Source organism: Vicia villosa, linkage group LG6 (assembly GCF_029867415.1).
Source record: "Vicia villosa cultivar HV-30 ecotype Madison, WI linkage group LG6, Vvil1.0, whole genome shotgun sequence".
NCBI lineage: Eukaryota > Viridiplantae > Streptophyta > Magnoliopsida > Fabales > Fabaceae > Vicia > Vicia villosa.
In genome coordinates this window covers 102,966,784-102,980,444 of record NC_081185.1, presented here as the reverse complement: position 1 = coordinate 102,980,444, position 13,661 = coordinate 102,966,784, and the positions used below count along the sequence as shown (strand labels likewise).

General features: G+C 33.4%; 1 protein-coding gene across 2 annotated transcripts; it reads left to right on the top strand.

Annotated features, from left to right (window-relative positions):
- Positions 1 to 271: 271 nt before the first annotated feature.
- Positions 272 to 7,908, top strand: LOC131609444 (uncharacterized). 2 transcript variants are annotated; one of them, XM_058881135.1, is made up of 24 exons: positions 272 to 650; positions 926 to 997; positions 1,277 to 1,320; positions 1,640 to 1,751; positions 1,850 to 1,921; positions 2,117 to 2,179; positions 2,434 to 2,511; positions 2,591 to 2,683; positions 2,868 to 2,987; positions 3,300 to 3,386; positions 3,550 to 3,759; positions 3,859 to 3,906; positions 4,224 to 4,478; positions 4,828 to 4,934; positions 5,263 to 5,507; positions 5,599 to 5,667; positions 5,795 to 5,859; positions 5,983 to 6,152; positions 6,278 to 6,356; positions 6,550 to 6,799; positions 6,907 to 6,952; positions 7,213 to 7,321; positions 7,454 to 7,516; positions 7,643 to 7,908. In XM_058881135.1, exons 1-24 carry the CDS (start codon positions 342 to 344, stop codon positions 7,721 to 7,723), a joined length of 2,847 nt encoding a protein of 948 aa, XP_058737118.1. In that variant the 5' UTR covers positions 272 to 341; the 3' UTR covers positions 7,724 to 7,908. The 2 variants fall into 2 exon arrangements, with proteins under 2 accessions (XP_058737118.1, XP_058737119.1); XM_058881136.1 differs by lacking the exon at positions 1,277 to 1,320 and having other exon boundaries at positions 512 to 650.
- The last annotated feature ends 5,753 nt before the right edge of the window (positions 7,909 to 13,661 follow it).

Here is a 13,661-nt window from a genome sequence, read left to right as displayed (position 1 = left end):
ATTTGCTAGTTACAAAAATGACCTTTTATTAGTGCAAATAAATTTTGGTGAAAGAGTAATTTAGACAATTTGGTCAATCTATTATTAATGAATAGATAGTAGATTGAAGGATACAATTATATTTAAATTTTCAATAAAGTAAAATTATATTTATTTTAATTCGTGTCTTAGAATTTGAGATGGAGGTTACCCAAATTCCATTTTTATTATACACATCATTATCAATCATGATTAGCAACGTTACATATAAGTAGTACCGCACGCACCATCATTCATCTTTATGACCATGCTCCATCTCACACTCAACTAAAAAACTCACTACACTTGTCAACTTATCATTCATGGCCACGTCATCAATCGCCGGCACTTCCTCCATCTCCACCCTCCTCCGTCTCAACAGCATCCTACACCTCGGTGCTGCTCGTGTGAAGCGCTTGGAATTGACACACAGTCTCAGCACGTGCCGTGCTATTCGTTCCAGTACCGTTGCACGTGCCTCTACTGGAGAAGTAGTGGTTGTTGGCGATGGAGTTGTTGAGAAGCGAAGAGACGAAGGAAGGATTCTGAAAGTTGGTTTGATTTGCGGCGGTCCTTCTGCTGAACGCGGGATTTCTCTCAATTCTGCTCGATCAGTTCTTGATCACTTGCAGGTGCAAGCAATTTCTTTTTTCATTTATTGATTTTTTTCTTCTTGTTAATTCTGTTCTTTTTTTAATTTGTTTCTAAATTTACTTTGAATTTTTTGTGTTTGAAAATATGTTGACTAGTGTAGAAAAGAAATTTACAGCATATGAAAATTGTAGATATATTTTTTAAAATTAACAAGTATTACAAAAAGAAAAAAAGGTTAACTGATTATGTACCAAATTGAAAATTCAATCAAATTGCGAATTTAATCTCTGTTTTGATCTTGTTTACTTGACAGGGAGATGATTTACAAGTGAGTTGCTATTATATCGATTGCAATCTTAATGCACATGCAATTTCTTCTGCTCGGGTTAGTACAAAGCTATAAAGCACATACACGGAAAACTCGACACCGACACTGATACATGAGTGGTAATAATTTGAAAAAAATGAAAAAGTTAAATGTAATCACAAGTGTCAGTGTGTCAGTTTCGATCATGGACCCTGACATATACACATTTTTCAGAGGTGTCTTGTAATGAATAATCCAACTAAATTACAAGGGAAAAGGGAAAATTACAAACTAAATTAAAATGGAAAAGTTGTTTCTCTAATCCAACTCATTCTTCTTGTTTCCTTTTTTTTACAGGTATATTCCAACACCCCTGCTGATTTTGATTTTAAACTTGAAAGGTTAGTAAATGGTAAACCCTTTCATATAAGAGAAAATCACAATAAAGAAGTCTTAATAAAAATATTTCCAGTTTATGAATAACTACCTCTTTAAGTTGTTAGATATTTTCAAAGGTCTATCTATTAATGAATAGTCACTCATCATTCAATCAAACTCTCCCCTAATGAAATTAGTTTTTCAAATAATTCCTTTCTTGCAATTTTTCCTTCAAAAGATATCATGAAAATATACTGAGGAATATATACTAAAAAAATGTAGTCTGAAATGATTTACATATGAACTTGTAAAAGTCAAGATGGCCACTTGTTAAATTTGCAGCCTTGCCCAGAGTTTCCCGACTTTGGCTGATTTGGCAGAGCATCTCGCTGCAGCCGTCGACATAGTTTTTCCAGTCATACATGGTCGATTTGGTGAAGATGGTGGCATTCAGGTGGAATATCTCTGTTTGTATGTTTGTAGGGATCTTTTCTAGGCAACAAATAGTTTGTGTATTTATGAATAATATTTCTCTGTGATATATATTTTTAGGAATTGCTGGAAAAGTATAATGTTCCTTTTGTTGGCACAGGATCAAGTGAGTGCCGCCAAGCATTTGACAAGGTGAAGGGAACCTGTATTTTGTTATCTTGTTTCTTGTACATGAATTTTGTTCTCTTTATCATAATTGGGAAACACTACGAAACTTCTAAAATGAGATACCTTCAATTTATTTTACATTACTTTTATCTTATCAAGCTTATGTTACTTTCTAGTTTGATTATACCTTTAGCACTAATTATCTTAAAATTATTCCAGTATAAAGCATCGTCGGAACTCAGGAAGCATGGATTTGTAACTGTGCCTAGTTTCTTAGTTGAGGTAATGACAATGTCATTGTTTCTCCTTGTAGTGATGACTTATTACATATTAAATCAATGTGTATCTTCTATTGCTTTTATATACTATCTAATAATTGGATGCTGCAAACTTAATGTTCATCTATATGTATCTGTGTTAGATTACTTCCATAATTAAGTGTTTGTGAATGTATTTTCTATCTTTTTACATCATTCATCGATATTTTTTTACATACTACAAGATTTCATAAATTCTAACATTATGATGTCAAATAGGGATATGAAACAAACAGATCTGAACTATCAGAGTGGTTTAAGAAACACCAGCTGGACCCTGATGTGGGGAAAGTTGTGGTAAGACACTTGATTTGGTTCTGTAATAAGTGATTAATTCTTAACTAATTGTGAAGCAGTTTAAAATTTGACTTCTTAGGTAAAACCAACAAGAGGAGGCTCAAGCATCGGTGTTACAGTTGCATACGGTGTGACTGATTCTCTTGTGAAAGCCAATGAAATTATGTCTGAGGTATTTTCAATTAATTTGCCACTTAAATAGGAGCAGACACTTGTGTAATTCTGTTGATGAATATGCAGACAAATCAAATAGAAAGATATAAAGAAAATCTAGGAATATATATTGACTAGAATCATACTTCTCTATCGTTACATATGTTAACTTTTGGTATTTTCATTGATTTTAAATGTGATAGGGAATTGATGATAAAGTGCTAGTAGAAATTTTTCTTGAAGGAGGAAAGGAGTTTACAGCCATCGTCCTTGACGTAGGATCTAGTTCAGATAGTTGTCCTGTTGCACTACTTCCTACGGAGGTATGTTTCGTATACAAATCACCAAATATTGGTTTGGATTGTTATAGTCAATCTATTTTTGACTGAATGAAACTCGCTAATGATAATGATGATATCTTTGGGCTGTTGTTCAAGGCTGTAAATTGGTCATGACTTGTAACACAAAATTCAGTGATAATAATTGAAAGTAGTTGTATTTATAACTGAATGGAAGTTCTGTAGTTCCCAATGTCGGCGTGAAAAAGCAGTTTATAAATTATACATGGACATTGTAAATATTATTGATCGCCTACTGAATATTTCATAAAGTAATAACACTATTTAGATGAACAGGTGGAGCTGCAATTCCTTGGTGCAAATGACTTGAAAGAGAATGATGCAATATTTAATTACCGTAGGAAGTACCTTCCAACCCAACAGGTCAGTAGTAGTGTAAATGTGTTACACATGACACGCTTGCTGATCTTATAATTTATGCAGGAAGTAACTTTTTTTCTTTTTCAATCTCATTATAAGTTGCATTTGGTTTCGTACACTACTAGCAAGTTTCTTTCTAATTCGGTGAAGCATATATTCTCCACAGGTTGCTTATCACACTCCACCTCGATTTCCTTTGGATGTAATTGAGAATATTCGCAAAGGAGCATCTGTGTTATTTCAACGGCTTGGCCTGCAAGATTTTGCACGAATTGATGGATGGTTTTTGCCTGATTCAGGTTGTAAGCTATCATCCTCAGAAAGTGAGTTTGGAAGGTCTGAATCAGGTACCATAATATTCACCGACATCAACATGGTGAGATGATTTTCTCTCTTGGGGGAGAATACAGATAGTGGTTTACTACTAATGTTGGTTGTTCACTATTGCTGAAAATATATTTGTTGCATATTTCAGATCAGCGGTATGGAACAAACAAGTTTTCTGTTTCAGCAAGCTTCTAAGGTACTTCTTGATGGGTCTGCTTCTCATTTCTTGTAATACATGTCATACTTTCCTAAATCGTCATAAGGTATTTCTCTGTCGTACATATGGGTGGCTGCAATTGGTCTTTGGCCTATTTTAAATTTCCCCTCTCCGTTTCCAGGTGATTGTCTGTTTTGTTTTATGTCATTTTTACTGGTATATTTCGAGCATGTTCGAATGTGGCATTGACCATTCACACCCTTCTAAACAGAAAAATATATGAATTTTGTTTTCTGTATTGATGTATGGATAATTCATGTTTTTGACTGCCACAAAATGCTCTCTATATTGTTAAGGTTGGTTTTTCTCATACAAACATCCTTAGGAGCATTGTTCACCATGCTTGCTTGCGGTTTTCAAATCTTGCATCAGCCAGTAGCATAACAGGTCAAACTCCAAGAAGATCAAAATCTTCAGAGATTAATAAGCCATTTCCTCACCGTGAAGGAGATAAAAAAGTTTTTGTCATTTTTGGAGGCGACACATCAGAACGGCAAGTATCTCTTATGAGTGGTACAAATGTTTGGCTTAATTTGCTAGGCTTCAGTGATGTAAGTGTCCACAATCAGAAAAGCCTTCAACTTTAAATCTCTTATTTTTACAATTTTTTAAGGGATATATATGTTTAAGCATTAATTTGAAAATTTTCGCACTTATTTTGCTTGAACCGATTCATGTTTTCTTGTCTTCAGAATCATCATATCATGTGATGTGACCAAACTATAATTGTTTTTCGTAAATCTGAATCTTCATATGCCGTTGATAAAAAAATTCTCATGACTAAGACATGAGTATTGTTTCATTCTTTAAACTTATGGAATTTTCTACTTGAAAACACTCATTTCTAATTAATGTGCAATGCACATAATACCCTAGAGTCTAAAATAATTGTTCTTACAGCTTGAGGTAACTCCATGTTTGCTTTCCTCAACAAGCGATTCTGCATCTAGTGGCACTACGGGAACGAAGGCTGACGATGTATGGAATAGAACAGTTTGGTCTTTACCGTAAGTATTGACCGTTTTCTCTACACCAGGATTTGTCCTTGGTTTCTGAATATACTTACAGGAACAGATTGTTAGAGATATATAAAATCATTCTACCCAATAGATAAAGCTTTAGGAAGTTTTTCATTGGAATGATATCAAACTCTCAATAACATGTGGTCAAGTTCAATCTTTTTCACCCCACTCTTGGTAACTGAATTAAACTAAATTTCAACATGGAGAAAACAGGTGTTTACACTACAAAGAAAACGATTTTTTTTTTTTGCGAGGAGGTTTGCTAGAAATCAAAAACCACTCTTGAAATAATTCAATGTTCATTTTTATACAGATATTCTCTTGTGCTACGACATACTACTGAGGAAGTACTTGAAGCATGCACAGAAGCAATTGAGCCAAATCGGGCTGCAATAACATCTGATCTACGGAAGAAAGTAATGAATGATCTCACAGAGGGTTTGAAGGACCATAACTGGTTTACAGGATTTGATATTGCTGACGAACTTCCAAAGAAATTTTCTTTAAGGCAGTGGATAAAGCTAGTCAAGGAAGCCAACGGAACAGTTTTTATTGCTGGTATAAAAGCACGGGTTCTCTCTAATGATTAATTTTAAAACTTCAATTTCTTTTTTAATGCATGATTAAATATTTTTTAAGTTGCCTTTAGTACATGGAGGCATTGGAGAAGATGGGACACTTCAATCTTTGTTGGAAGCTGAAGGAGTCCCCTACACAGGTTTGTTTATATTGTACCCTTACTATGAGAGACCAGTAGTTATAATGGTATCTACTACTCAGGTTCAAATTTTATTTATTTTTGAAATTGTAATTGTCTATTTCCCCACTTTTATCTTCTGTTGAAGGTCCTGGTGCATTGGCATCACAAACTTGTATGGACAAAGTTGCAACTTCTGTTGCCGTAAAGCATGTATGTTTCCCTTTAATCAAATATTTTTCTGATGAAAGATAAACTCTCCTCTTCCATTATCTGATTTTTTTTTCAATGCAACATTTTCTCGGACTCGGTATTCTAATATCTTGTTAATGAAAGCTTGCAAGTTCGGGAGTTCTTACCATAAATAAAGAAGTCTGGCAAAGAGAAGATCTTTCTGATAAGCCCATAAATGATATATGGCATGAACTCACCGAGAAGCTACAATGTGAAACATTATGTATTAAGCCAGCAAAAGATGGATGCTCAACTGGAGTTGCAAGATTATGGTAGATTTGAAAATTTCTAGCTATAACTATATTCGTAATTCCTAGCTAGTTATTATGTACACAATATGCACATGTTAAATATGTTTCTAACTATTACTTTTATTGCTCATTCTATTTATATGCAGTTGTTCCAATGACCTTGTAATATATGTCAAAGCTCTGGAGGAGTGTCTACTAAGGATTCCTCCAAATAGCTTATCAAAGGTATAGAAGCTTTTAATAACTTCATGCAGTCATCATTATGTCAGTTGTTGATAGATAAGGTTAATGTTTTTCCATAATTTTCATTGATAGATTACATAGGATTTTCAATTTATTGAGATATTGATTTCAGTTCCTAACTTGAAATTTTTTATTCAATGGCATCCTACCTCTTTCTTTTGGTTGATGTTCATAGGCACATGGTATGATTGAGATGCCAAACCCTCCTCCAGAACACTTGATCTTTGAACCTTTCATAGAGACAGATGAAATAATTGTGTCATCCAAGAATGAGATTGGTCATGGCTTCATGTGGAAAGGGCAGAGTAGATGGGTGGAAATAACAGTTGGCGTCATAGGAAAACGTGGATCAATGCACTCACTAAGTCCTAGTGTAACTGTCAAGGAAAGTGGTGATATTTTGTCATTAGAGGAAAAGTTCCAAGGTCGGTATCAACAGTTATAATGTTTTTATTTAGAATAAGGGTAATTAGAAATAACACGGACTTTGTCATTACTGGTTTTTCTCAATCCTTAGTACATTTCTTCGCAGGTGGAACCGGCATCAATCTGACTCCACCTCCCTTGTCAATTATGAGGTAAGTTATGAAGATTCTACATCCCATTAGTAAAATAAATTCTGGCTCATAGCTTTTGTGTCTTGTTTTTTGAGGTTTATCACTCCATTCTTAGTGGAATTGGAATTTAATATTGACAAGGGTATAGACCTCTTGTGATAGATTATTGTTTCTCCACGATTCAATGATGTTGTGTTCGCCTACTCTTACTACATTCCTTACAGGTTTCATCAAGTAACTCTTAACACGATATTTTTTCTTTCATGCTCTTCTCTATGTAGTGAGAAAGCTTTGCAAAGATGTAAACATCATATTGAACTGATTGCAAACACTCTACAATTAGAAGGATTTTCACGCATCGATGCATTTGTCAATGTTGACAGCGGAGAGGTTTGTTGAAGCAGATGTCACATTTTTTACTTTGATTCGCCTAACTTATGCTCTTCGCTTTTGATTATCTGGAATGGTGAGGTAGAAATGAGCTGTCATCATCTTACTCATCGACACCTTTCAAATTTGCAGGTTTTGATCATTGAAGTAAATACTGTGCCTGGAATGACACCTTCAACTGTTTTGGTTCATCAGGTAAATTCTTGTAATGCTGTTATCACTTTTCTTTCATAAATCATTTTTATTTTTGTGGGTTGTATCTTTCATTATCATTTTAAGTGTGTATTTTTCAACCTCCAAATCGTTCTATTCGTATCTCAGGCACTTGCAGAACAACCATCATTGTATCCTCATCAGTTCTTCCGAACGCTGCTTGATTTAGCTTCTGAAAGGTCAATGTAAATATGTCAAAATGAATGTTATTTTGTAGCTGCCCTTAATAATGTGAAACTCCCATTTCTTTCTTTTTTCTTGTTTACCTCCATTGTATGTATTCAAATGCAATCAGACAAGAATAATGCTTCCTTTGTTTCATATAAACTCTTGCTTAAATAATTCAAGAAAAGTCCTATTGAGTTTAAAGATAACACCGTCTTCTTCTCCATGCACTAACACAACTCTGAGTCCTTGTTATGTTTGGTGTGGAAAGTGGAGGTTCCCTTCAAAATTAAGGCGTTTGAGTGGAGAATCCTTGTTAATAGACTTCCTACTAGGGATTTACTCTTACAAAGGGGTATTTCTTTGTCGGTAGATAACTCAAAGTGTGTTTTTTGTGGAGTAGACCCGGAAAGTCGGAATCATTCCTTCTTCTCTTGTTCTTCGGTCAAGGCGGTTTGGATTGCGATTGCTATGTGGATTGGAAAACCGTTTAACGGTGTGGAGGAAGATTGTTTTCTTGGCTTTATGGATTGGTTCTCCTTTTGTAAAAAAAAAAGAAAGTTAAAGAAGGTAAAGTAGTAGTAGTTTGGTTAGCCATTTTATGGACCCTTTGGCTTTTTAGGAATGGGGTTTGTTTTAGGAATGAAGTGTGGAATGTGGATTATACAATTTGGAGCATCAAGGTATTGGTTTGGAAGTGGTTGTTTATAGGAGAGATTACACATTCCATTTGTAGTTTTTACGAATTTAACAAAGACCCTTTGTTATTTCTTTCGTAGCTCTAATTGGTTTGTAATTTATCTCGGTTTTTTTTGGTGGGGCTTTGTTTCCCCTTTCTTGATGTAAACAGGTGTTGAGAACCCCTAGTTCTCCTTTTAATTCAACTTGTTTACTCAAAAAAAAAAAAAAAACACAATCTGAAGTGTGAATCTTGCGTGCGTGAGTAGAATTGATTTTTCCGCTTTTACTGACAAGATTCTATGTTGCGATTGTCAGTGCCCTTCCCGCCACCTGGTGTCACCGTTTGCACATTTTAAACCTCCATATTCCATTTAGTGATCACTTTAACTTTGACTTGGTATCCAAGGTTTTGCTTATCCCTGGGATGGGACGGGAGGAATTAATATGGCACCCCTCAAATTAGACATGGCACCCTCCCATATTTTGTTATTTCAAAATTACAATTGAACAAGTTAGTCGGGGTGAAAAATGAATTTTTCGGTCAAATTTTCAAATATTTTGGTATTTTTGGCAAAAAAAAATTTATTTTTTGCAAAAAAAATATCGAAAATTTCAAAAAATTCGATAGTTTTTCAAAAATTTTGGTATTTTTTTCGAAATTTCCGGTAAAAACTCATGAAAATTTCTAAAAGTCCAGTATGTTTTCAAAATTTTCGGTAGAAATGCATATTTTTTGAAAATTAATGACTTTAGTAAAGGGTATAATGGTAAAAGGGGTGCAGTTACCGTGCATAGATAAAAATCTATGCACCATACATAGATTATTATGGACTATTGGATCAAATTCTAGACATCAATTGTTATTACTCAATACTCACCACTCAATACTCAATACTGGATTAATAACATGATCCAATGACTTATGTAGGCTTATGCATGGTGCATAAGTAAATCCTTATGCATATTAGCCAAAGCCATGGTAAAAGCATATCCTTGGAGGCTGACATGTATAATTTGATTCGTGGCATGTATAAATTTCCCGGAACAATAACCTACAATATATGGGTCGTTGCCCTCACGACAAGAATGAGAAGAGATCACTTGAACAAGCAATTCAAGAATATTGCCACTATTCGTTGTACTAAATGGAAGCAAATTGACACATTCCTTTGCACTGTTAGAACATGCAATCATTTAATTATGAACAATGCAGTTTGTAGAGAAGAGAGAATTAGACTGAGAGAGTAATTGAGGGTGAGAATAAAAGCTATCATTAATTGACATGAGGATGCATCTAATACATTTATACAAGTATTACACAACAATTGGAACCTAAAATACAATCTTAATCAACTAGAAAAATTTAAAAATTCAAGCGCGTAACCACTTAACACATTCTATTAAACCTGTTACCACTGAACCAACAACAAATTCAACACAGCTGTAACCGGTTAACGCGTTTGCGTAATATGTTACCAAAACGTAAAAACAACTTTTCCAGTTCATAAAAGTGCTTTTCTTCCTGTTGTATATCTTATTATGTTTTTCACAGTTGTTATTATGTTGATGTTATCTTTCTTGTATGATCTTTTACAGTTCTTCATAGTTGTCATCATCAAAACAAAAATCTATTACTTGCAAAACAAGGTTCTACACTCTCCCTCTTTTTAATGATGACAACACGTCTCTCAAGGGAGGTGGTAAAAGAAACAAATCAATATATTTTGGAGTTATAACACTTCCCCTAAGTTAGATAGAGTGTATACCCTCCCTCTGAGAGTATACTTCATCCTCTTTGTCGAAATCAAAAAGACGGGTAAAAGATGAAAATATGTTCTATTCATCAATAGCATAAAATATCATGGCAAATCAATGTAGTAGCATCAAACATCACAACAAAGATAGATCATATGACATGCTTTAGAAATATCATGAACAGGTAGTGATGAGATATATTTATGCATGAAAAAGATCATATCATATGAGGAAGCATAGAAGAAATCATTCTTGATGAGAAAATGATGTTTAATTATGGCATAACAACTTATCAAGTGTATGAAATCATTTTTCAAGGCTAATGTAGCAACCATGTCATAGTGGATAGAAAACATTTAGCAAGTATATCTTAGAAAATATCATGGAATAATATCACAAAACATGTATATACTACAAAGAGTATCACAACATAATTCCTATATGTAAAACAAGTTTTTCTAAAGTATTTATTTTTGGACATGACATGCAATCGCTAAAATATTAGTTTTAACAACATGACATGCATATAGGCAGGAAGAAATATGAAGCATAAATATCATGGTTTAGAATATGTCATACTCAAGAGAAATATTATATTTTATCTAAAATGGGTAAAAACAAGGTTCCCTAAGATATATATTCAAGCATGTCATGGTACGAGACGATTTTATACATAGCATCAATATCATGGCATAATTAATATAGATCATGTAATAGGCTATCATATTACTTTGCATGCAAAATAATGATAAATGTTGAAAAATTTATGCACAGACAAGTAGAAAACCATGTATATCAAATATTTGAGTTATGTCATAACAAGAAGTATGTGTTTGCTAATAGATGTTCAAGGTAAGTTTTCCTAAAATTTGTCTAGGCAAGGATTTAAAAAAGATGTCATAGCAAAAGATATCATAAAAAAAACATACTTAAGCATGACATCAAGATATTTGTTCTAGGTTAAAACAAAGATTCTTTGATCATATCATGATGAGGAGAATATCATACTTAGTGTGAAGCTACAAATTAATCTTAAGTAAAATTTCCTAATTCTTATTCATGGTATGAATCATGGCCATGGAAATATTATTCTTAGATGAGACATATGTTAATAAAGTAAGTTCCCTAAGACATGTATAAGCTTTTCATCTTTATAAGAATGTTTCAATCATGACATAGAAAGTGTCATACTTGAAAGGTTTTGATTCTTTATTTGTTAACACAAGGTTTTTTGTGATGAATTTTAGGTGTGACACATGATATTTTTCAAGATGTCTAAAGGGGTGCCTAATGAGCGTATTAAGCAAAAACAAGATTGCATATTTATTTTTTGTTTTAAATATAGTCACTATTAATATTTGTGAAGTAGAAATAATAGACAAATAAAATTACTATAATTAACATAACAAAAATACACTTATATTATTTGAAGGAAAAACATTACAAGAAGGAAAGGAAATTCAAGAAACAAAAAGAAGGAAATGGAAGAATAAAAAAAATTTAATTCATCTTATCATCTTCGTTAGAGGTTAATGGTGGGTGACATGAGATTTTTTCTAGCCATTTTTCTCAATGAGCAAATCAATCTTTTCATTCAATTTTCTTTTCTCTTAAGGGATTTTGGTGTTGGAGCTAGGTGGATGAATGTTATTTATTTCTCTTCCTCTTGGTTTCTAGACCACAAATTCTCCTTGTTGAATTGTGAAGCCCATTTGGTTTATTACAACTTGTTTTATTTTTATGTTCTCAAAGATAGGTTTTTTCTCTCGAAAGGGATAGCCGGTGTGTTGGAGGATTTTGGTGATGAGTTCAGCATATGGCAAGATGTTGTTTTTATTTTTCTCTCTAGCATATGAGCAAGAACTACATCTGCCCAACTTTTGAGAATTTGATTGTGAAGGAACCAGACAACACGTATGTGTGGTATTGAAACAACGCTACAGTTTCCTTTTCATGGAAATAAGATCCGGCCTGTGGTGTAGTGAACTGACCTAATGTTTGGTTGAATGACTCCTAAAATGAATGGAGAAGGGTCGAAAAATGTAGAATTGGTGAGGAAAGAGTGAGAAAGAGCATCAAGATCAAGTTCATTACCTTCATAATTTTGATCATATACTTCATCTAACTAGGCTAGGTTGCAAATGTTTGCAAAATCCTGAAGAGAGAGGATAATGTGATGCTTCTTAACTTCACATTGGATGATCCCATTAGTAGAAGAGAGGTTTGCATAGAATTTTCTAACAAGATCAGGATACCTTTCTTTTGGTTTTCCTAGGACAAAGTTTTTCAACACTGCAAAGTTGAATGCTTCCATGAAAGAACAATCCTTGGAGAGTTCTTCATCTAAGTATTAATTGGTGAAGAGTTCTCTATCGGAGTAGTATAGGTTGAAGTTGGTTTCTTGATATGGGCTTGAAAAATCCTTAGAGGTGTATGAGGGTGATGGTTAGGAAGAACAAGTTCTATTTGGGGCCATTTTTTATAATGGTGATGAGTTATGAACATAAACAGTTGATTTCATGCAAGCAAGAAGTGATAAATGATTAGTCAATAAGAATGAGAACTTACCTCTTTATATAGCCTTCATTTAATCAATTGGCCAATCGATTAGTAACAATAATTTTTGATATTTTTCCGTTACAACTATCCGTCATAACATTAACTCCTTCAACTATCCATTAGGAAGTTATTCAACGTTCTAATTTTTGCTGTTTTGAATCTTCTAATCGATTAGGGTAATTGATTAATTTGTTTCATTTGGGCTTACTTTGTGCTTTGAATTATTTGTTAGGCCTTGTTTCTTCTTTGACACTTCTAATTCATGTTTTTAACACCAATAACCTTGAAAGCACTTGATCAAACTTATTTTTAATGCTTAGTGTTAATTTTATATTTTATGGTTGACATTTTGTTTGGTAAAACTAACTTATGGGAACATGTTGAGCAAGATGCTATATCCATTTCAACTGAAGATACATGTCAAGGAAAATGTCCTATGCATGATGATCCGACATCGTGACTGATTAAGTACAACTGGATTTGTTAAAGTCTGGTTTTAGTTACAGGTGAAGAATATTTTGGAATACTGTGCAATCCTATGTGACGCTTGATTTAGGTATAAGATATTGTCTCTGTTTTCAAGATATATGATTAGTTTCTAAATATGAAGAATATTTATGAAACTAATGATTGGAGTCAAATCTTCATGGAGAAGATTTTGGAGTATTTTTTAGAGTGCACTGCTGTATTTTGAAGCCCAAATCTAGTCCAGAAGATTGTTTTAAATAGCAAGAAACAAACCTAGTTTTTTTGTGTGGAACTTACAGTGTAGTTTGTGTTAGGGTTTGTGCAGTCTTGTGTATTATGAGCCTCTCTAATATCATCTTGATAGAAGAGTTGGACGTTTTTATTTAGTTGTAAGTTTTGTGTTCATTCATAAGCTTATAAGCATTGAGTAAATGTGTCTTCTAAAGTTTTGTAATTGATTATCACAGTTGTGATTGAGGGGGATTGAGAAGGGTCTCAT

What these genes read in the sequence shown, in the direction of transcription:
- LOC131609444 (XM_058881135.1), top strand. Translation starts at nt 342, where the DNA reads ATGGCCACGTCATCAATCGCCGGCACTTCCTCCATCTCCACCCTCCTC. An exon ending in CCAATGAAATTATGTCTGAG is followed by an intron (nt 2,684 to 2,867) that starts GTATTTTCAATT and finishes TAAATGTGATAG; the next exon opens with GGAATTGATGATAAAGTGCT. An exon ending in TCAATGTTGACAGCGGAGAG is followed by an intron (nt 7,322 to 7,453) that starts GTTTGTTGAAGC and finishes TCAAATTTGCAG; the next exon opens with GTTTTGATCATTGAAGTAAA.